We start from the raw sequence: 25,469 nt of genomic DNA on the forward strand, positions 1-25,469 counted from the left end.
GCAGAACATCAGAAACCGGCAGGTCTTCTACAACCGTTGCCCATTCCAGAGTGGAAGTGGGACAACATATCCATGGACTTCGTGTCAGGACTGCCGAGGACGACAAAGGGGTTTGATGCGATATGGGTGATAGTAGACCGTTTGACTAAATCAGCCCATTTTCTATCGATTAAGAAGACTTACCCTTTGAGTCGTTTGGCTAAGGTGTACATTGAGGAGATAGTAAGATTACATGGGGTCCCATCTAGTATTGTGTCAGATAGGGATCCCCGTTTTACCTCGCATTTTTGGGGAGCATTACAAGATGCCTTGGGGACAAGGTTAAAGTTCAGTACCGCTTTTCACCCACAGACGGATGGGCAGACAGAAAGGACTATACGGACGTTGGAGGACATGTTGAGGGCATGTGTGTTAGACTTTCATGGCAGTTGGGATGACCATCTGCCACTAGTGGAATTTGCCTACAATAATAGCCATCATTCTAGTATTGGTATGCCACCTTATGAGGCGCTTTATGGCAGGCCGTGTAGATCACCTATTTGTTGGGAAGAGGTAGGAGACCGAGCATTAATGGGACCAGAAATTGTTGAGCAAACGACGGAAAAGATTCGGATTATCCGGGCAAGAATGAAGGCAGCACAAGATCGACAAAAGAGTTATGCAGATAATAGACGACGGGATTTAGAGTTCTCTGTTGGGGATCATGTGTGGTTGAGAGTGATGCCCATGAAGGGCGTACGTAGATTTGGTGTGTTGGGGAAGCTTAGTCCCCGTTACATTGGACCTTTTGAGATCCTAGAGCGAGTTGGCTCTTTGGCCTATAGGTTGGCCTTACCACCACAGTTATCTGGTGTGCATAACGTATTCCATGTGTCGATGTTGAGGAAGTACGTGCCGGACCCCCAGCATGTCATCGATTATCAGGTTATAGAAGTTGGGGAAGATGCCACATATGAGGAAAGACCTATCGGTATTTTGGAACGGAAAGAGAGGGTGCTGCGGAACCGATCGATTCCTTTTTTGAAAGTTCAGTGGCAGCGTCATTCTTCAGACGAGGCTACTTGGGAACGTGAGGATGAGATGAGATGTCTTTTCCCCCAGCTTTTTGAATGACCAGGTACGAATTTGGGGACCAAATTCTTTAAAGGGGGGGAGAAATTGTAACGACCCTAAAGTGGGTCTAGGTGTTTTAATACTTGACGTCAGTGTTTCGCAATTAGAATGTTGGACTAAATATTTTTATTAATGCTTAATGTTAATTTCCTTGGTGGCACAGAAATAATTTAGATTACATAATTTTATTCTATAGTTCATGAAATCAGAAATTTAAGTGAAAGGGCCTCAATTAAATAGTTAATGAGATGTCTAACCCAAGTAGAGAATTAAGCCTGGTGGGCTTGGAGTATATGTATATGGGATATATGTGATTTGGGCTTAGGCCCATGGTGAGAAATTATTTGGAAATAATGGGCTTGATGGTGTAATAAGAAAATGGGGAAAAGAAAATAAATTAAGTAGCATTTGTCACTCAAGCCCCTGGATATTTTTGTTTGTAATATGAAAATAGGGTTATTTCAGTAAATTCTGGAGCTGGCGTGCAGACCTGTGCGCGCTCCTTTTTCCCAGCAGCCTCTGTGCACAAATATCCTATTTCAGTGCAAGGTGTATCCCTTCTTTTTGAATGCTCTGTTCCATTGCTTATTTAAGTCCATCTCCGTGCTCTTCTTCTTCTTCACCCTCTCCATCCTATTCCATCACTTCTGTTTGCTGCTGCTGTTTGCTTCATGTGCGCGGGTGGAACTCTCTCTGATTTCATTCTCAACAGGCAAGTTCTCTTACCCATTTTTATTCCAATGCAACCACGTTATCTTTCAGTGCGAGCTCCCTCTTAGATATATTCTGTATTGAAATGCAAGTTTCCTTGATTTGCAAACTGTTGCTTATTGTGTCACCTCGCTGTTAGTGTCTTCCACTGTGTCTATTTTGTTTATAAAGTTCCTAGTTGCTGTGAAGTCCATTTGATGTCTCAAGCGGGGTTTGATTCACCCTAATATTTGTTCAGTGAATGGCTTTCCTTCTTACTTACAGCTGGGTTTTTGTTTAGCTCGTTGCTCCATGTTCAGGCATTTATATATGTACATGTTGCATCACTTTTGGAAGCTCTCACCCATAGCTGAATGTAGAGTGCTAAGTCACCATTAAATGATTTCATTAAGGTATTTGGAGCAAACAGCAAAAGCTTCAACTGAAAATATATATAAACTGCTCGCCTATATATATGAGACCCACTTGTAAATACTTATATTCAATATGCGTAACGAGCTGATACCCCCCAGTGATTTGAAAAGCTTATTAAAGCATGCCCTGCCTAGCTAATCCACAATATATTATGCTTAAACAGTCATTCGAATGCCCCTGTTCTGTTCTGTTCGGCAAACCCAGTTATATATATACACGTTCAGGTTCATTAATGTTCTAGCGAGCTCGTTCCAGTTCTTTCCGCGAGCTCGTTCCAGCTCTTTGCCGCGAGCTCACACCTATAAGCTCCCTGGCCGCTTAATCGCGAGCTCATCTGTCAAGCTCTTAGCCGCGAGCTCTTGCCGCGCGCCTGACCTCAAGCTCTTCCAGCGAGCTCGTTCACCTCATGACCCCGAGCTCGTTCGCTTGTCCTTTCCGCGAGGTCTGTTGAGCTGTCTCCGTAAGCTGCGACCTCAAGACCTCGAGCTGTTCCCGAGCTCGTCCCATATGCCTTGAATGGGAGCTATCAGCTCTCATCCCATATATTTACCTTTCCTTAACTTAAGTAAATGTTTGCATTTTCCTTAATTTATATTTTACTTTCCTTTACTTTAATACATAAATGTAAATAAGAAAGTACCCCCCCATTTGGATTCAATAAAAATATCAAAAAAATCAAAATCCATAAAAATAAAAAGTTAGAATTTTGGTTTTAGTACAAATCCATGAATTTGCAATTTTACCACCATCGAAATACATAGTTTCCGTTTCTTGAAAAATTCATTAAAAATCATTTTTACAACAATAAATGCTAGTAATCAAATTACCGGGAGTTAGTTTTTCAAGATGAAGACATTTTCAAAAAATGTTCTATTTGGTCCATTACCTTAGAAAAATTTCAGGATTATGTTTGGTCAGCAATTTCACATGGTGTGGTCATTTGATTGCATGGGGTCGAATAATGAATTTGAGCTATGAGCATGAATGCAAGTAAATGCATACTAGCACTGGTTAAATGAAATCACAATAACCATATAATGGGAATAATAGTTATTAAATTTATAATACACCTCAACTGGTGAATCGAGATTTAATATTAAATAGCATCTCTCAAAGAAGTATTCTTGTGTTGTAAATTACATTAAGCATTTTTGTGCCATAAATTACATCTTGAATGTGGTAAACATTATGAAGTAAGATATGTTGAATTTATCTGATGATGGGGAAAATACCCGGTATGGATAAGTGATGTTAACAGCATGAATATCGCAAAAATCAGGAATTTAAATACATGTGGTTGGCAAATGCATACATGATGCATACATGTACAGGTTCCATATATATATGTTTTGCGCACCTATTATTTTGCGCGGAGGGAGAAAGGGTACCCTAGAGCACTTGGCACGGGACGAGGTGGCCATAGCCCGGCAAGTTGGCTCCATATTTATTTGTGAGGTTCTATGAAACTTATGCACTTTTGCATGCATTGATTTATGGCTTGAGAGCCGGAGAAATTGATATTGATTATGAAGTGAGGCACTCTTGCATGTATTGATTGATGGCTTGCGAGCCTATGAGACTTGATTTTGATATTACATTTATATGCACATTTGCATAATAGTACATGGTGGCATTATACATTTAACTTGGAATTGATCAAGTCTTAAAAGGTGATACTTGTATACATCAGTGAAGTTCTGGAGTACTCTCTTTGGTGTCTCCTTATTCTTGGTTCATAATCATTGTTTATTACCCTAGAACTTGCTGAGCCTTGTGGCTCACTTGATCTTCTTTGCCATTCCAAGTAAAGGGAAAGCTATTATTGGGGGTGAGTCCAGTGGGACTAAGGCCTGAGGATAGAGGTGTACGGGGACGCGTCCTAACTTGAAGATCCTGTTAGCATTTTGGTGAGACTTGAGATGAAATGAGTCTTATTTTGTTAGTTAACATTAGAGTCTCTTATCTATTTTGTATGGCCGTTGAGCCCGACTCTTGAGCTATTATAAGTGTCATTGAACTTAAGCATGGTTTCCGCTGCTAATGAATGAAATGAGTTGTTTGTTTAATTGTGGTTGTTCTATATCATTTCTGTGATGACCTCCTTTCGAATATCCTATGCTAGCGGGAATATTCGAGAGTGGGCCCTTACAATTTTGGTATCAGAGCACTTAGGTTAAGAAACGAGAGGAGTCTTCGTACACCTAGGTTTGGGTAGAGTTAGAATTGTGTTTAATGGTCTAGTAAGTCTAAGTTAAGATGGAGTACTAAAAGGTCGTTTGCAATGCAGGAAATGAGTGGACGACGAGGAAGGCCACCGACCCGTGCCCGAGGCAACCGGGCCATCCCTACTCCAGTTCCTAGACCCATTCCTGAGCCTGCACCTATTCCTACCCCTACACCTCCACCTGCACCGGCCACTCCAGCGGAGTCAGTGGCAGACTTGCGCCAGGAGGTTGGTGAGCTGAGGGGCACCATGGCTGCCATGTTGAGGCACTTTGAGAATTTTATGGCACATCAGGGAAGGCAAGAGCAAGTACCACCTGGAGCAAGGAATGAACCCGGCCTGAATGAGAACGTTAATGGTCAGACTTCAAACCCAGTGCCACAGGAGGTGGAGCCCCATGGAGTGGATGGCAATACTGGGAGCCAATTGGTACGAAATTTCATGGCACTGAGACCTTCAGAGTTCCGTGGAGGGACCGACGCCTTGGCAGCAGAGGAGTGGATGATGGCAATGGAGAAACACCTCAGGACAATAGGGTGCAGTGACACCCAGAAGGTACAGTTGGCTACATATCTATTTCGAGGAGGAGCCGAGAGGTGGTGGGAGACCGTTCGACAGAGGTTTGTGGGCAGGGGGCCGACATGGGCGGAGTTCAGAGAGCTCTTCAACACCAATTACTTTCCAGCTTGGGTGTGAGATCAAAAGACATATGAGTTTATTGAGCTGACACAGGGTAATAGGACAGTGGCACAGTATGAGGAGGAGTTCACCTCTTTGGCACGATTCGCTCCTGAGTTAGTATGTACAGAGGAAAAGAAGGCAGCCAAATTCCAGAGGGGGCTACGAGTGGATATCAGATTTCACCTAGCTGGTGCACAGGTCACAGATTATGCTACACTGGTGCAAAGGGCATATATCATAGAGAAGGAAAGGAGTGAGCTAAGGGCAGTTCAAGCAGCCGCTAGGGGATCAGGTTCAGCTCGGGGGCAAGGTAATGACAGGAAAAGGAAGGGAGCACCGGGGTTTTCTGGTAATGTAACCGACATTCCTCCCTGCACAACTTGTGGAAAGAGACATCGGGGTGCATGTAAGGCGTGCTATGGTTGCGGGCAGTTGGGGCACTTGAGGAACGATTGCCCACAGAAGACGGGTATAGCAGGCAATAGGGAGGTGACTTGTTATCGATGTGGGAAGAAGGGGCATACGTCTAATGTTTGCAGACAGCCGCCACAGCAAGGGGGACAAAGGTATGGGAACCAAGGCAACAAGATAGGGCAAAGGCAACCAGTGTCGAGACTTCAGGGGACAGCACCCCCATTGGCACTGCCACCAGGACAGGGCACCACATACGCTAGTCGACCCCACACCCAGGGACGGGCATTCGCTTTGACGTCAGCAGAGGCAGAGAAGGGAAAGGACATTGTGCAAGGTATTCTCTCCCTATATGACATTGATGTGCGTGTTTTGTTTGACACGGGGTCTACACATTCATTTGTTGCACCTAGGATCGTGTGCCACATTCCATTTTGTAGTACATTACTGCCTTATTATTTGATCGTGTCTACACCGGGAGGAGTCGAGTTAGTGGGGAGTGAAGTCTATAGAGACTGTAAGATCATGGTGCATGATAAGGAGTTGCCCGGGGATTTGATAATCCTAGATATACATGATTTTGATCTTATTTTGGGTATGGACTGGTTATCCCGACATTATGCCAAAGTGGATTGTAGATGTAAGGTTATCCACTTTGAGTCACCCCAGCAGCCAGTTATATCATATCGAGGTATTAAACCGATGAGTTCCACTCCTATGATATCAGTGATGAAGGCTGAAAAAATGATGCGGCATGGATGTGAAGCGTATTTAGCTTTTGTGACCACGGGTAAGGAAAACAATACAGAACTGTCAGACATTCCAGTAGTCCGTGAGTTTCCTGATGTATTCCCTAATGAGTTGCCAGGGTTGCCGCCACCGAGGGAGGTAGAGTTTTCCATAGAGTTGATGCCAGGAACTCAACCAGTTTCCAAGGCACCTTACAGAATGGCCCCGAATGAATTGAAAGAATTAAAAGTGCAACTTGAGGAGTTGATTGAGAAAGGATTTGTCCGCCCGAGTGCTTCCCCTTGGGGCGCTCCGGTCTTGTTTGTGAGGAAGAAGGATGGGTCCATGAGGTTATGCGTAGACTATCGCCAGTTGAACCAGGCGACATTGAAGAATAAGTACCCTCTTCCTCGAGTTGATGATTTGTTGGACCAGCTACGTGGAGCCTCAGTCTTTTCGAAGATTGATTTGAAGTCGGGGTATCACCAAGTAAGGGTCAGAGAAGGAGACATTCAGAAGACTGCTTTTCGTACTAGGTACGGCCATTACGAGTTTGTGGTCATGTCATTTGGATTGACGAATGCTCCAGCCGTCTTTATGGATTTGATGAACAGGGTTTTCAGGGAGTACTTGGATTGTTTCGTTATTGTGTTCATCGATGACATTCTCATCTACTCCCCGAGCCGGGATGAGCACGAGAACCATCTCAGGTTGGCCTTGCAAAGGCTTAGGGAAAAGCAATTATATGCCAAGTTCAGTAAGTGTGACTTCTGGCAACGACAGGTGGGATTCTTAGGGCATGTAGTATCTGGCGAGGGCATATCAGTAGATCCCGAGAAGGTGAAGGCAGTGATGGATTGGCCAAGACCAACCTCAGTGACGGGCATCCGAAGTTTCTTGGGACTGGCTGGTTATTACAGGAGATTTATTGAGGGTTTCTCCCGACTGTCCCTGCCTATGACGAAGTTGACTCGAAAGGGAGTCAAGTACGAGTGGAACGAGGCATGTGATCATTGCTTTGAGGAATTAAAGAAGAGATTGACGACAGCACCGGTGTTGGCTATTCCCAGGAGTGGGGAGAAGTTTACCATCTTCAGTGATGCGTCGCACTCTGGCCTTGGGTGTGTGTTAATGCAGGATGGGCGAGTAAATGCTTATGCCTCGAGACAGTTGAAGAAGCATGAGATGAATTACCCCACACACGATTTGGAATTGGCAGCCGTGGTATTTGCACTTAAGATATGGAGGCATTATCTCTACGGGGAGAAGGTGGAAATTTATACCGACCACAAAAGCCTAAAGTACCTTTTCTCACAAAAAGAGTTGAATATGAGGCAGCGTAGATGGATGGAACTACTGAAAGACTATGATTGTGAGATTTTATACCATCCGGGGAAGGCCAATGTAGTAGCGGATGCTTTGAGCCGTCGAGGAGCTTGTATAGCAGCTATGATGGTCCATGAATGGATGCTATTGAGACAGATGGGGGAGATGTCCATTTCTGGACCCGAGAAGAGACCTACAGTGTATTGTTCGTACCTGAGGGTACAACCAGATTTGATGGAGCAGATTAGGATACAACAATCTTGTGATGTGAAGCTGGCCCAGATTCTGGCAGATGTGGGAAAGTTTTCCCCAATGGGTTTCAGTCAGAGAGGCGACGGGATGTTACTATTCCAGGATCGGGTCTGTGTACCTGATGATGCCGGGATTAGGAAGGAAATTCTAGCGGAGGCACATAAGTCTCGTTATACCATTCACCCCGGCACGGCGAAGATGTATCAAGGTTTACGGCGACAGTTTTGGTGGGATGGACTGAAGAGAGATGTGTCCAAGTACGTATCCCAGTGTGCAGTGTGTCAACAGGTTAAAGCAGAACATCAGAAACCGGCAGGTCTTCTACAACCGTTGCCCATTCCAGAGTGGAAGTGGGACAACATATCCATGGACTTCGTGTCAGGACTGCCGAGGACGACAAAGGGGTTTGATGCGATATGGGTGATAGTAGACCGTTTGACTAAATCAGCCCATTTTCTATCGATTAAGAAGACTTACCCTTTGAGTCGTTTGGCTAAGGTGTACATTGAGGAGATAGTAAGATTACATGGGGTCCCATCTAGTATTGTGTCAGATAGGGATCCCCGTTTTACCTCGCATTTTTGGGGAGCATTACAAGATGCCTTGGGGACAAGGTTAAAGTTCAGTACCGCTTTTCACCCACAGACGGATGGGCAGACAGAAAGGACTATACGGACGTTGGAGGACATGTTGAGGGCATGTGTGTTAGACTTTCATGGCAGTTGGGATGACCATCTGCCACTAGTGGAATTTGCCTACAATAATAGCCATCATTCTAGTATTGGTATGCCACCTTATGAGGCGCTTTATGGCAGGCCGTGTAGATCACCTATTTGTTGGGAAGAGGTAGGAGACCGAGCATTAATGGGACCAGAAATTGTTGAGCAAACGACGGAAAAGATTCGGATTATCCGGGCAAGAATGAAGGCAGCACAAGATCGACAAAAGAGTTATGCAGATAATAGACGACGGGATTTAGAGTTCTCTGTTGGGGATCATGTGTGGTTGAGAGTGATGCCCATGAAGGGCGTACGTAGATTTGGTGTGTTGGGGAAGCTTAGTCCCCGTTACATTGGACCTTTTGAGATCCTAGAGCGAGTTGGCTCTTTGGCCTATAGGTTGGCCTTACCACCACAGTTATCTGGTGTGCATAACGTATTCCATGTGTCGATGTTGAGGAAGTACGTGCCGGACCCCCAGCATGTCATCGATTATCAGGTTATAGAAGTTGGGGAAGATGCCACATATGAGGAAAGACCTATCGGTATTTTGGAACGGAAAGAGAGGGTGCTGCGGAACCGATCGATTCCTTTTTTGAAAGTTCAGTGGCAGCGTCATTCTTCAGACGAGGCTACTTGGGAACGTGAGGATGAGATGAGATGTCTTTTCCCCCAGCTTTTTGAATGACCAGGTACGAATTTGGGGACCAAATTCTTTAAAGGGGGGGAGAAATTGTAACGACCCTAAAGTGGGTCTAGGTGTTTTAATACTTGACGTCAGTGTTTCGCAATTAGAATGTTGGACTAAATATTTTTATTAATGCTTAATGTTAATTTCCTTGGTGGCACAGAAATAATTTAGATTACATAATTTTATTCTATAGTTCATGAAATCAGAAATTTAAGTGAAAGGGCCTCAATTAAATAGTTAATGAGATGTCTAACCCAAGTAGAGAATTAAGCCTGGTGGGCTTGGAGTATATGTATATGGGATATATGTGATTTGGGCTTAGGCCCATGGTGAGAAATTATTTGGAAATAATGGGCTTGATGGTGTAATAAGAAAATGGGGAAAAGAAAATAAATTAAGTAGCATTTGTCACTCAAGCCCCTGGATATTTTTGTTTGTAATATGAAAATAGGGTTATTTCAGTAAATTCTGGAGCTGGCGTGCAGACCTGTGCGCGCTCCTTTTTCCCAGCAGCCTCTGTGCACAAATATCCTATTTCAGTGCAAGGTGTATCCCTTCTTTTTGAATGCTCTGTTCCATTGCTTATTTAAGTCCATCTCCGTGCTCTTCTTCTTCTTCACCCTCTCCATCCTATTCCATCACTTCTGTTTGCTGCTGCTGTTTGCTTCATGTGCGCGGGTGGAACTCTCTCTGATTTCATTCTCAACAGGCAAGTTCTCTTACCCATTTTTATTCCAATGCAACCACGTTATCTTTCAGTGCGAGCTCCCTCTTAGATATATTCTGTATTGAAATGCAAGTTTCCTTGATTTGCAAACTGTTGCTTATTGTGTCACCTCGCTGTTAGTGTCTTCCACTGTGTCTATTTTGTTTATAAAGTTCCTAGTTGCTGTGAAGTCCATTTGATGTCTCAAGCGGGGTTTGATTCACCCTAATATTTGTTCAGTGAATGGCTTTCCTTCTTACTTACAGCTGGGTTTTTGTTTAGCTCGTTGCTCCATGTTCAGGCATTTATATATGTACATGTTGCATCACTTTTGGAAGCTCTCACCCATAGCTGAATGTAGAGTGCTAAGTCACCATTAAATGATTTCATTAAGGTATTTGGAGCAAACAGCAAAAGCTTCAACTGAAAATATATATAAACTGCTCGCCTATATATATGAGACCCACTTGTAAATACTTATATTCAATATGCGTAACGAGCTGATACCCCCCAGTGATTTGAAAAGCTTATTAAAGCATGCCCTGCCTAGCTAATCCACAATATATTATGCTTAAACAGTCATTCGAATGCCCCTGTTCTGTTCTGTTCGGCAAACCCAGTTATATATATACACGTTCAGGTTCATTAATGTTCTAGCGAGCTCGTTCCAGTTCTTTCCGCGAGCTCGTTCCAGCTCTTTGCCGCGAGCTCACACCTATAAGCTCCCTGGCCGCTTAATCGCGAGCTCATCTGTCAAGCTCTTAGCCGCGAGCTCTTGCCGCGCGCCTGACCTCAAGCTCTTCCAGCGAGCTCGTTCACCTCATGACCCCGAGCTCGTTCGCTTGTCCTTTCCGCGAGGTCTGTTGAGCTGTCTCCGTAAGCTGCGACCTCAAGACCTCGAGCTGTTCCCGAGCTCGTCCCATATGCCTTGAATGGGAGCTATCAGCTCTCATCCCATATATTTACCTTTCCTTAACTTAAGTAAATGTTTGCATTTTCCTTAATTTATATTTTACTTTCCTTTACTTTAATACATAAATGTAAATAAGAAAGTACCCCCCCATTTGGATTCAATAAAAATATCAAAAAAATCAAAATCCATAAAAATAAAAAGTTAGAATTTTGGTTTTAGTACAAATCCATGAATTTGCAATTTTACCACCATCGAAATACATAGTTTCCGTTTCTTGAAAAATTCATTAAAAATCATTTTTACAACAATAAATGCTAGTAATCAAATTACCGGGAGTTAGTTTTTCAAGATGAAGACATTTTCAAAAAATGTTCTATTTGGTCCATTACCTTAGAAAAATTTCAGGATTATGTTTGGTCAGCAATTTCACATGGTGTGGTCATTTGATTGCATGGGGTCGAATAATGAATTTGAGCTATGAGCATGAATGCAAGTAAATGCATACTAGCACTGGTTAAATGAAATCACAATAACCATATAATGGGAATAATAGTTATTAAATTTATAATACACCTCAACTGGTGAATCGAGATTTAATATTAAATAGCATCTCTCAAAGAAGTATTCTTGTGTTGTAAATTACATTAAGCATTTTTGTGCCATAAATTACATCTTGAATGTGGTAAACATTATGAAGTAAGATATGTTGAATTTATCTGATGATGGGGAAAATACCCGGTATGGATAAGTGATGTTAACAGCATGAATATCGCAAAAATCAGGAATTTAAATACATGTGGTTGGCAAATGCATACATGATGCATACATGTACAGGTTCCATATATATATGTTTTGCGCACCTATTATTTTGCGCGGAGGGAGAAAGGGTACCCTAGAGCACTTGGCACGGGACGAGGTGGCCATAGCCCGGCAAGTTGGCTCCATATTTATTTGTGAGGTTCTATGAAACTTATGCACTTTTGCATGCATTGATTTATGGCTTGAGAGCCGGAGAAATTGATATTGATTATGAAGTGAGGCACTCTTGCATGTATTGATTGATGGCTTGCGAGCCTATGAGACTTGATTTTGATATTACATTTATATGCACATTTGCATAATAGTACATGGTGGCATTATACATTTAACTTGGAATTGATCAAGTCTTAAAAGGTGATACTTGTATACATCAGTGAAGTTCTGGAGTACTCTCTTTGGTGTCTCCTTATTCTTGGTTCATAATCATTGTTTATTACCCTAGAACTTGCTGAGCCTTGTGGCTCACTTGATCTTCTTTGCCATTCCAAGTAAAGGGAAAGCTATTATTGGGGGTGAGTCCAGTGGGACTAAGGCCTGAGGATAGAGGTGTACGGGGACGCGTCCTAACTTGAAGATCCTGTTAGCATTTTGGTGAGACTTGAGATGAAATGAGTCTTATTTTGTTAGTTAACATTAGAGTCTCTTATCTATTTTGTATGGCCGTTGAGCCCGACTCTTGAGCTATTATAAGTGTCATTGAACTTAAGCATGGTTTCCGCTGCTAATGAATGAAATGAGTTGTTTGTTTAATTGTGGTTGTTCTATATCATTTCTGTGATGACCTCCTTTCGAATATCCTATGCTAGCGGGAATATTCGAGAGTGGGCCCTTACAACAACCCTTAAGTTATTTCGGGTTGAATCGAATGGATTTAAGGTCAAATCGACCAGCCAGGCCTAAGTGCAATTTTTTAAATTTGCCCGAGGGAGGTCAAAACGGCAATTTTTCGAAAGTTTCAAGGGTCAAGTGAAAAGTAAAAGACTTATGGGTCTTTATGATGGTGTTAGAATGTTCAGGGACTCAAAGAAAAGGGCTGAAATGACAAAGGAAGAAACAAGGGGGCTAAAGTGCAATTTAGCAAAAATTGCATAGTGTGAACGTGAAGGGAAGTCGGCCGCCGCACTGCCACCGCATATGGCCGCTGTTTTCGGTGATGGGACAGCCGAGGGTGGCTTGGGGGAGGTGCTATACAGCGTGAGGATGCTTGGTGGCCAAGCCTTGGCCGGTGATTGGCCGAGAGGTGGCTGGAAATTGCTATAAAAGGGGGGCCGAGGGTTTCGAAATTTTTGCAAGAAATCAACCGCGTTTTTGAATGATTTTTGGAGCTTTGATAAAGGTCTTTTGGTCGTGAGGCATCAAGGATCACTTTGGGAGGATTTTGAGGCATTTTGGAGTAAGTTTAATGGCCGATTGAAGCTTGGCCATGAGTGGGAGGCGGACCGCCTAGAGTAGCCTGTAAATCGATTTTTGGAAGGCTTTTTGGTGTTGTTTCGGCCTGATTTTGGTGCCATCAGGATCGATTCTTCAAGGGCTTCAAGGGGGTACCGGTTTTGTGCCTATCGAAGCAATCACCGACGACCGAAAAAAGGTTGAAGACAGTGGCGTGTGAGCTGCACGCGTCAACCTTCACCCTCACACACGCACCAAGTGCGTGAGGGTGCGTGAGCAAGGGAATTTTGGTAATTTTACTTCCAGAATTTTTATATATTTATTTTAGGATTTATCATGTTGAAATATTTGGAAAAATGTTTGAGAAAATAATTATTTTGGAATTATCGAGGTGAAAAATAGGAGAAAATAGAGGAAATTATGGAAAAATTGAGGAAAATGGATTTTAATGCTTGCTTAATTAATTATGGTGTTTAGGAAGTGTTGTGGTTCGAGGTTGACTGTAAATTGAAGTGTTTGCAAGTTGGCAAGCATAACGAGGTTGTGCACAAGGATCGAGGCGACTCGAATACGTCGAAGTGAGTGTTCTATCGCAAAACTTGGTTTTAAGTAGTGAGTAGTTTACCCTAAAACTTGGTATTTGAGTTACCTATATGTGTGGTGGATTTCATGCAAAATGATTTTGTGCATTGAAACGGTAACCGGTGACGGTCGGATTTATAAGGGAGGTTTGTCCCTAAAACGTTTTGAACTAGTGCATTGCATTTTATAAAATGTTGTTTATATGATGCATTAAATTATGAAATGTGGCATTGTCTTGAGTTTTGTATGTATGTATGAAATATCAGCCTAAGATGTTGTCTGGATAGTGTAGCCAGAATTCTTCAAGGGCGTGACGGAATAATAGGGGTATCTGATACTGGTGTGCATGTCAGGATAGTTGACTTGGTTTCCGTGCCGAACCGTTTGGTCAGGGAAGTTGCACTAGGATGACTAGGTGGTCCATACCGTGTTGTTCATGTGGGATGTCAACCTAGGATGTTGTCTGGATAGTGTAGCAATAATTCTCCAAGGGCGTGACGGAATAATAGGGGTATCTGATGCTGGTGTGCATGTCAGGATAGCCGCCTTGGTTTCCGTGCCAGGCCGTTTGGCCAGGGAAGTTGCACTAGGATGACTAGGTTGTCCATGTGAAATTTTGGAGTTGGGATTGCATGGTGGTTCCTGGATGTTTAAGGTGGGAATGTATTCTGGTGAGATGCGTTAGTAGCCCCATTTAAGCTAGAATCGCGTCATGTCGTCGCGTCATCGTGTCGTCGAGTCGGTATGGTGGCATAGCTTTTAGAGAGATTGTTTTTTTCCCGTGGTAGGGTTAAGCGCGTGGGATTCTCTTGGACTAGGCCTTACCGGGTGTATTGGTTTATTTCATGTCTTGCATTCATTCATATGAAAAATGTGATTTTAAATTCTCACTTAGATGATTCAGCATCTAATTTGGACTATGTCCCTGGAATATTCAAACGTTCCAGGTGAAGGCAGCGGTGCGAAGGGAAAAGGAATTGCCGAGGAGTGACGGCAATTAGAGGATATTTTATATTATGTCCTTTTAGTTATGTTATTTATTTTGAGAACATCATGTAAGCGTTGGTGCAACTTTATATTATAAATAAAGTGGTTTTGGTTTCGGTTATGACCTGTTAAGGTTTCGATCTAGCTTCCGCTTTTGAGTTGATGAACCTGTTTTAGTTTATTGATAGTTCATAATTGATATACTAAGAAGGTGTAACGGAATCTTTGGGGAACGGTGTTTGTGTTGGATTTCTGTTGCTTATTTGAAAAAAAAATTTATATTCCCGAAATCTTACGTTACGTAACGCCCTCCCGAGAATTGGGGTGTTATAGTTAACTAGGGCATAATCACGCTTAATCTCTGAGTTGAACCCTCCTTTTGATCCTTTTGTACCTGCAATGCCATGCATATAAGCCTCCAAGTTGTGCCAAGTCACTAGATTTCCTGGCTTCTTCAAGTATTTTGACTTGGTATTATCAATCTTTAGTTCTTGCCCCACCTTTGAGTAACCAATCAATGGATACTTCGGAACAATATCTAAGGCATTACGGATATGCAGAACTCGAAGATCCTTCAACTCGGAGAAGAGCTCTTTGAAGCCTGAATCCCCAACTCGAGGACTTGCAAACACGAAGGTTGTTACTGGACAACCCTTGTTCAATCCATTAGCAACTATGTCGACTGCGTTTAGGGTTGCAACGGCTGCTCCCAAGCTGTGGCCCACTACGGTTATGCTTATCTCTTCATTCTTGTATTCTTCCACTAGTTTTCTAACTTCACTAAGGACCTGAAACAATATTTTTTGAGAAACCAAACTATTAGCCAAATTGTGGCAGCTAAACAAACAATATATTCAGCTACATTAATTTATGTTTTTATGTGTACATATATAAGAATGTAGGTACATTAATTTTAAGTTTATATTACTTAAAAATTATATCTAAAGATGTTAATTTCTAATATTCCTCAACTTAAAATCGGTGCACCAGACAAGCATGACTATAAATTCATTTGTACCTGTTCTCTGGCACTAGTCTTGTTAAACTTTGAATTTGGGTCACTTGAAGTGTAGATAGAGTGCCATCCTTCATGCACCTTAGGGTCATGGTCCTTTCCAAGAATTTTTGAAGCCGAGACTGGAATAAATTCAAAATCATTAACCCATTCCAGAATCTCGATTGTTCCTCTCCAAGCAATCACAATATCTCTCCTCCCCAAAGAAGCCTTCCCTTCATCTGTGGCCACTGCAACATACACCATCCAGTTGGAATCTTTCCATGCACCAAAAACTGGAGTTTTTGCCATTGCATAAAAATATTTGGTCGCAGTGTACTTGAAGGGATTCCCTTGCTCTAGGCCGACTCTGGAGAAGAGGTTCTTCCTCGCGTATCGGTAGCTTCCTTGGAACTTTGAGTCCTTTGAGGAGATGAAATTGTCATAAGTAGCTTGTGCCATCTCTCCGTAGTGGATTATGTATCGTCGGAGATCATTGTCTAGATCATCCAAGAGGCTGTTCCAGTTATCTTCGCCGCTGAGAAGCGTCCATCTTGTGGCAATGCTGCTAGTGCTCCCCATGGTTTCTTAATTTCTTGCTAGCTCGTTTGCTCTCTGGAAAAACGAATATATGAATTTCTTTGTATGAAACTTGAATGAACTTGCTTGCATGGTTGCATGACTTTTATAATGAGCTGGTGTGATGTACCTTGTTGACCAGGTGTGATGTTGTTGATCATCATATAATTCATTCAGACTAATCTTTGACCTCCTTTACATATCAAGATTTTGTCGTGCTTGATATGTAAAGGACTAATCTTTGACCTCATTTCAAAACACTGAATGATTGATTTTTACGTTTGCCAATTGTTGATTTTTAGTTTAGAAAAATGATATTTCTTTTTCATGATTAATTATTTCTTTCCATATTTCAAAGGCTAAATGGCCAGTCCTTATGATTAATTGATGTAATATAGAGGCTGTTTGGCTTAGCCTTTTTTTCAATAACTTTTAAGTTATTTAACTTTTAAATTAAAAGTTAAATAGTGTTTAAGTTGATAATATATTTGGATAGATATGCTTTTAAGCTATCAATTATTAGTTATGTGTTTAGTTTGAAATAGCTAATAAGTTATCAAAACTTAATAAAAAGACTAAAATGGATATAGTGTTAAATGATGTAAAATTTTATCATTAAATATTAATAAATTATACATAATTATAAAAAATATATTAATACAATATTATTATATATATTATATAAGTTATATATATAATATATATACATACACGCAATGATTTGCGCCGAGGAGATGAGGGTGGGGACGGCGGTGTGCAGCTACTATTGAGGCGGAGGAGATGGAGGCAACGGTAGTCCAGGAAATGGGGGCAGCGGTTGATGGGGGTGATGGTAGCTTGCGGTAACAGATCTGTAAGAAGGAGCGGTGATGGCACAACCCACCGTAAGGAGGCAGCTTGCGGCGGCCCAGATGGGCGACGACGGCGGTGCTGGATGAGGGGCGACGGCGTTGGGCGAACCGGAAAGAAGATGGAAATGGCAAAAGAGAGACGGGAGGAGAAGATGCAAAGGGATAAGTGTGTAAATATGTAAAATATTCGAGGGTAAATTGATACTTTAATCGGTCAACTTAGTAGCGTTTTTTGCCAAAGTTGGGGGTACCAGCTTTTGTTAAACGCTGTATAACAATTTTTCAGTGGCATAGCGTATAAGTTGATTATATATGCCAAACAGTTGACCATCAAACGCACCATACCTGATCAGCTCCACAAATGGCTTATACACGGTCAAACTGCTAAGCCAAACAGCCTTATAATATGATTGCTTCTGGTTAACTCTTGACATAGGGTACAATATATACTTTATATATCATCAGCTTTATATGATTAACTAATAATACTCTTCTATTTTTAATTACACTACTTGCATTAATTATGTTTACTATTGCTTGGTCAATAATTGAGTTGTGTCAACAATCACAAATTTTAATTAATTTAATAAATATTAAAAGTTAATTTTAATTAATAAAATATTAATACTTAAACGAGTTCAAAAACCCAATGAATTTTTCAAACTTTATCCAAAATCATAGCAATCTTTCCAGTGGATGAAGAGAATGGTAGGTCTGACACAATCTATCAGTCAACTCTATTTCCTTAAAATCCCACACTTTGATCGTGGTCAAATATATTGGGATAAGAGAATAATTATAGGGTTGACATGGTCTTTGAACTCAGCTCAATTGATCGTGTTCGAGGATCAATGGCAGAAAAATATAAATAAAAACAAGGCAATCCTTATTAGGATGGGACTTTAATTTTTTTAACGATATATATAAAATTTGTTGTTGCTTAGATACAATAATAAATTTAAATATTTAAAAATTATCTTAAGTAGTCTTGTTTTGGTAAAAATGAAGTTAGTTAAAAGGCATAGGTATTTTTTGCACAAATCCTCTGATACTTAAGTCAAATTCTCTAGAAATTAGAAAAGAATACAATGTATTTTGTGCAGTATTTTTTTCATACTTGGAAAGGAGGGTCATCTTTTATTTACAGAGATGGTAGATGACAGGTGGCCAGATCTCCTGTTATAATCTCGATATTGTTTGTTTCAAAATTTAGGTAGATTATCTTTGAGGTAAAATATGAGAGGAATGCCCCATTGGACATTGCCCAAGAGAGTCTTTTGGAACCTCTTTCGTGGGTCTACCAAGAAGGTTTCCCAGGAGCCCTTCATCCAAGAGGGTCTCGAGTCCTTTTTGCTTGACAAACTTTTTTGAACTATGAACATAAATAACATCAATGCAATTTTACACAGACACAACTCATGTAACTTGTTTTATACAATAAAAACTTCAACTAAATTATACCCAATACTAGTGACATTTGTGTAATTATTAAATAAAAACATCAAAACTATTAAATCCAACTACCCGTTTAACTTGTTAATATATACTACATAATACTAAGTTGGCATCCCATGTCATTAATGGCGAGTGGTAAAACTCTCTTGAATTTTTGGAGATTCATTTTTGGGCACTACATTCACAATCAATCTTATTTGACTTAGTAATTCCTTAGACCATATGAACCATATGATGTTAAGGAGACTCTAATAGAGAATTTTATTTAAAAATAAATGATAAAATGTCTGAACTAAATTCTCATAAATAATTAATTGAATGATTGTAACTAACTAATATTCAACAGAAATGTTAAATCTTTCAATCGAACTAATCCTTACATGTTTATGTAAACTATTCAACTTACGTACTCGCTGTTTATAATCCTTATATGTTTATGTAAAGTATTCAACTTAAGTAGCAATGTTGTGCTTGCCCTTGGGATTACTTTGGAATAGATCTCCCAATTTAAAATTAACACCACCTACCAAAGAATTCCAATACTTTTTGGAGCACTTGGGAGCAATTGCTAATTAATTTTGAATTCATATTCTTCTTGGGAAATGATCAAGTAATACAGAATAGCCTGTCTTATTTGATATTCGGCATGCCAAACACAACTTCTTCTTGGGCTGCTTCTTGATATGATGCATGCAAGTAATCATTTTGTTCATCCTTAGGTTGCATGACCATTGAATCAAACCTACCGTTCTAACCATTTTGACAAGAATATTTCTCAACTCGCATGCAACAACCATCACTCTGCCTACTAGTCATGGTAGGCTACCTACATTTATTTTACTATTTCTTTTTCTTTTTTACGATCAAAATTTTGTAGTCAAAAGTTCAGAATTTGCTATGAAATTGTTAAAATTATAGACAATTGAATTTTTAGCATCATAATTTGCTATTTTACCTGGATCTGGTAATAGTAAGAGAGATGATAATAATCAATATAAGTTTTTCTACTCTTGTCTCATCGTCTCTATCGTTGAATAATTCAAGGTTCTCTCTCTCTTGCTAGCTCAGGTAGCTAATTAGCTCAATCACCGCAATAATTAATTACCAGCTGAGGTGAATTAGAATAGAACAAATAGTTGGATATGAGTCCTTAAAATCAATTCTAGTGACACAAAAGAACTTGATCTTATAATTCTTTAAATATTAATTAAATAACAACTTTATATTTTTATTTAAATTACAATATGATTTAAATCCATTAGTATAATAAAGAGTCGATATCATTCTTAAGCGTTAAGAATATGAGTAACATTTAATCCATAGTTCGTTATGTTATAAACAAGTTTCTAGCCATAGAGGTCCTAACCTGGATAATAGCAACTCGTTAAAGCTAGCACATTGCATTCCTCCTTGTTCAGTATGAGATACTGAAAGTGAAGGTTCGATGAGTCTCGTGCTATTCTATATGAGATATAGAAGGAAAATAAGTGGGTGCTCGTTACAAAAACAAGTTCATTGAATGAGACTGTTAACATTAAATCACATAGGTTCTTTCTTACAAGTTAATGATTTAATGTTAGCTGTGAATATACAACTAGTCCTTAGACCTAAGATGACATAAATATCTGTGCATTGGTGGATTAGGATATCAGCGATACTGTATGATTGTTCTAATAAAAAAATAATTATGTGTATCTATGTGCCTAATATTCAGTGGTGGATGAGGTATGTGTGTATCAGACATGGAATCTGTTATCTCAAGGTTTGCGAGTATGTGATTCAATAATCATTTGACGATAAATTCTTGACTGAGGTAATATGACAATAGAGTGTGTATTCCATAAGTTGCGTCATATTATTTAAGAATGATTTTGGATTTGGTCATATGACAAGATTGTACTACAAAAAAATTGGCATTTAGTGGCTTTTTTTTTTTGCATTTAGCAGCGATTTTCAAAACTGCCGCTAAATCAGCTGTCGTGGAGCATTTAGCGGCAATTTTTAGCAACTGCCGCTAATTATATTTTTTGCGGCGGTTTTTAAACCGTCACAAAATAAGTGATTTAGCGGCAATTTCAGCACCGCCGCTAAAATTAAAAAAAATACATTTTTAATTGCTAGGCGCTCGTGCAAGCATGGGAGGCCCGGTTGCGGGCCAGGCCGCCGAGCCTAGCCCTTACGTACCACGTGGCCGTTTCGAACCCACAACCTCTCCTACGCGCGCGCGCGCGCGAACAACCTGATTTGCAAAGTCTCCTTGTTATTTATGCGCATATATAAATTATATACTAATCTTACTACTATTTTTCATAATTATATTTTATATTTTTTAATATATATTAAAAAACATTAATTAATTAATTATTTTTTAAAAGAATAATGGAATAAATTAAAAATAAATTAATTGAGTTAAATTAAATAAATTAATTGATTAAAAAATAAAAAGAAGATTTTATATATTTTCTAAAAATTATTAAAATTTTGTTAAATTTATTTTTATTTTTTTAAATTAAATTTTTAATGAATTTTGTGGCGGTAAAATACCATCTTTTGCTGCGGTTTTTAAAATCGCCGCAAAAAAACTGCCGCAAAAAATCAATTTTTTTGTAGTGTTAGGATATTTGATCTACTGTCCATGATCTCATATATCTTCTTGGGATATAGGATGATATAATGACTCTATTGCACGGAATTATAGTAAAAGGTTCACTATATTCGATTCACATTAAATTGAGTAATCATAACATATTGCTAGATGTCACTCATGATTTACTTGAGGTCTGGGTCACAATTAGAGCATCAGATCCAGTGTGTTGTATGGGTTTGTCTAACCACTATTCGCTTCTAGTTATCTCTTCAGAGTAGTGCTCTATGTCATTTATGGCGGCTCCCAGCGAACTAGTCCTCTATTTTTTATTGATCCTTTCGTTTCTTGCTCTGTTTTTTTGGCTCTTAAAGCTGGTGTTATTCTCTTTATAGTCTTCTTTTGGGTCTTATTGTTTCTCATGTCATTTTGTTACCTTCGAATGCTTTACGGTTGGTGTTTTATTTTGTATATATTTTTGATTGGATTGAATCAAAGGGCATTTGTATTCGGGTGCTTGTGTTTTTATCTGATGGTTTTTTTTTGTCCGAAGTATGCCTTGACCTTCGATTGTAAACACTTTGGCACAATTTGTTTATATATTTTTCTTATTTAAAAAAAAGATTTAGGATAACTAATAATAGATTATTGTCATTGTCAATTTAATTGTAAACCCAGAAAGTTCTATTCAATAAAAAATCACTTTTAAAGAGACGAAGGATAAATTAATAATTTTAAAAATTACTAATTTTGGTGTATTTATTTATTAAATAAATAAGAATAATTAAATAATTTTATTATAAATAAAATTATTCATAATTGGACTGAGTTTAATGTTAGAACATTTAGCCCAGCCCAATAGTGCTTAGGGTTTCCCTAACGGATTTCTATAAATAGAATCATAAACCCTGAATCAAGTACCACAAATCAGTAAGAAATTTTTTACAAAAATTTCTACTTCTTCTCCTGATACAATCTTGGATTAAAGGTGGCTACGGGTGAATCGATTCGACATCCTATGTGTGGAGGATTTCACAGTAGGTGACTTAACGGTGAAATCAAATTTCGTCAATAGGTATTCTTTTGTTTTATTCTTTGTTCTATAAATCGTAAAATTTTGAAAAACGTTATACTTGAAAATAAATTTAATTCTGTTAAGCATGATCAAATCTAATCCAATAGAAACATCATTTGATGACTTGTCCGCCTCCTTCCCATTTCTTGAAGGTGTTTCTACACATAACTTAGGAGCCTTGGCTATCCAATCAACTTCCCTTTTTTATTGCTCACTAGAGTTAATGGCAATAGAGAGGGTATAAGTATGGAATATATCTTCACTTATTTTTGTATTCACCTTAAGTTTTTTTTTACCTTATTCTTTATGAGCATTTTATTTAACTTCACATGTTTGTACCTTTTAGGTAATTAGCGGCATTATAAAAAAGGAACCCAAGGATGGGCATATCATAATATATGGTTACAGAAAGCACATAAAAACAGCAAGGATTAACACTAAATATATAATAGAACACAAGAGATACATAAATAATAAAGCTAAATCAGCCAGAACACATAAGTTACCAAGCATCCAAGAGGTGGGCAAATTTGATGTGCCATTCCTATAATCATACCATCCTTTAGTCGGTCTATATGTACGTATATGGTGCCTATTCACACCAAGCTATTAATTAATAGGCATCTTTGTTCTTTTTCTTGGTAAAAAAAAAAAAATCAATAGATATGGTACTTATGTAGTAATTTTTTGATGTGATTTGATTACACTACAAAAAAAAAAAAAAAGCATTAACGATAAAAGACTAATGATGACATTAATTTGGTGGTTAATGTAGTATTATTAACAAGTAAGTATAAATCCCTTTGGAAAGATCATCCAAGAGAAGGTCAATTAGGTGTTTTGAATATTTTTATAATATTAAAATAAATATACATCAAGGATGATTTGAAAAGATATTTTTTCATAATATAAAACGAGATGTAGTAGTTCAATATAAATTTATATGCATTAAAAATATTTTTTATAAAGATTATCTAAAAAATATTTCAGACATAGAATATATATATATATATATATATATATAGAGAGAGAGAGAGAGAGAGAGAGAGAGAGAGAGAGGTGGTTGCATTTGAAAATAGGAATAAGGAAACTGTTATGATTGAAACTTATGAGTTGAAAACAAATATGTAAATATTGCATTGGCAGGTGAAAAGCAATATTATTAAAACATAAGAAGCAAACAATAAGACACAACAATTTAGAGTAGTTTAGCCAACAAGTCTAGTCCTCTACCTTAATTTCTTACTAAGAATTTTAAAACATCCACTAAGTGATTTAGCCTTTAAGAGATCAATTACAACCCATACACAGTTTTTACAGATTTAATTAAAACCTCCACTTTCCATGGGCTAAGTAGGAACCCCCACCTTTTATAAGAGTAGTTATAACCAGCATTTTTCTAAGCTAAGTAGTAACATCTGCTTTTAAGAACGAAGCAACACAAATACATGCCTTTTACGAGTTAAGGCAAAAACTCTTACAAACACTTGTTGAAAGATAAGATAAATGTAACGCCCCGCTTTCCCGGACGCATTATAACTTGGGACAATTCCAGGATAATAATTTTTTTTTTTCAAACACTAAAGCTAAACCACATCATTCCTTGAATTCATCCCAGAATTTTCATACATTTTATCTCAAAAGAGAATCACTATACACATCAAATGCGGAAGCAAAGATCGAAACCTGATATCTTAACATTAATCATAAATAAATTCTTATATCTTCAACATTTCTCAAAACATTTGGAATTTAAAGTAGCAGATCTTAAATACATGGGCTACATAACATACATTTCATTCTTCATACACTCTGCTAAGTGCCTTATCATGCCTCATTTATCCTCGAATCTGCTACAACCTCCATCTGGACGTTTAAATATTCCAGGGGCAAAAACCCAAATTAGATGATGAACCATCTAAGTAAAGGTGCATAATGCTATATCATGTGTGTTGCAATGTCTTACCTCATAGGTGTTAACTGCACCCCTCATGTTGCCTACCATTTTTGCGGTCACCTCTTTCGAGGCCGGGGTGTATAGGTGCACCTTTGGAAAAGCAGCGGTGCCAGTTCGTACTCCTTACGGCCTCAATGCAAGCGATCAATGATATCAACGTGTATTTATGTATTTCATAGTCATGTCATGTATGCAGTCTACGTGATGGGTACATATCAGAGTATGTCAATATGATGAAAGCATTTTCGATGAACATAATTCACTTAAAAATCAAGCATTTCCATAAAACTAACTTTAATTGGGAAGTACCACTTACCTTCTCAAGCTTATCGGGCTACCTCGATATTCGTGCCTTGCCTCGTACATCGCCTCGATTTGCGTGCCAACCTCAAAATTCGACAAGTCACTTCAACTTAAACCTCAAAGCATCCTAATCACCATAATTATTTAAATAAGGATTAAAAACCTATTTTTCCATAGTTTCTAGTATTTTCTATAATTTTCTCTCTATTTCTTCCTATTTTTCCTCAATAATTTCAAATTAAATATTTCTCAAATATTTCACTACGATAATTCATAAAATAATATTCTTGAATTTCTAGAAAATTTTACTTACCTTGATTTAGCCTCTCCAGCTTCCTCAGTATGCGTGCCATATTCCCGAAATGTGTGCTTGAACTGATTTCTCGCCCAAAATCTTTGAAATATTAATAAATATCCAAATCCAATTTTTTTTTTTTCGAGAATTTCCTAGAATTGTTTCCTATTTTTTTTCTTTTTCTTTCTTTTCCTTTCTTTTCTTTTTCTTTTCTTTTTTTTCTTCTTCTCCTCCTTCTCTTCTTCTTCTTCTTCCTCCCTCCTCTACTTCTTCCTCTTCCGCCATGCGCGTACGGGCAGCTTCGCCCAGTCGCCGCATCGCCTCGCTGCCGGCCCTGTCGCCGCCTTCTCCGGCCGCTGTCGCCCTCGTCGGCTTTCCTGGAGGCTGCCATACCACCCCCGACGTCGGCTGCATTGCGGCCCAGCTGCTGCAACGTAACTTCTCAGCTTCCATGGCCGCAGTTCCAGCTTCGCCACTCGACTTTGCGGCTGCCGCCACCATCGGCCACCTCGCCGGTCGCCTTCAATGCCTGCTCGAGCGTTACCCAGCCTCGTTGCGAACCGCCATCATCGTGGCAGCCTTTTTGCGCGTTGCAGTGAGCTGTCATGGCCGCGCTTGCTGAAAGCTTGGACTTGCGGCTATGGCAGCCGCTTCATGCTCTCCGGCCAACCATCACGATCCCAGCTCTCTCGCGATCTCGATCTCTCTC

The 25,469-nt window shown here is 39.3% G+C and overlaps 1 protein-coding gene across 1 annotated transcript in view; it reads right to left on the minus strand.

Annotated features, from left to right (window-relative positions):
• The window catches only part of LOC127794689 (phospholipase A1-II 4-like), a 40,027-nt gene extending 15,817 nt beyond the window's left edge, over window positions 1-24,210 (minus strand). Inside the window, exons 1-4 of the mRNA XM_052325936.1 lie at window positions 24,172-24,210; window positions 21,660-21,694; window positions 15,686-16,244; window positions 15,007-15,455 (exon numbers count right to left, since the gene is read on the minus strand). Of these exons, the coding sequence (XP_052181896.1) occupies window positions 15,007-15,455; window positions 15,686-16,244; window positions 21,660-21,694; window positions 24,172-24,210 (1,082 nt within the window). The remainder of the gene's footprint in view (window positions 1-15,006; window positions 15,456-15,685; window positions 16,245-21,659; window positions 21,695-24,171) is intronic.
• Between the last annotated feature and the right edge of the window lie 1,259 nt (window positions 24,211-25,469).

This window comes from Diospyros lotus, chromosome 2 (assembly GCF_014633365.1).
Source record: "Diospyros lotus cultivar Yz01 chromosome 2, ASM1463336v1, whole genome shotgun sequence".
Lineage (NCBI taxonomy): Eukaryota > Viridiplantae > Streptophyta > Magnoliopsida > Ericales > Ebenaceae > Diospyros > Diospyros lotus.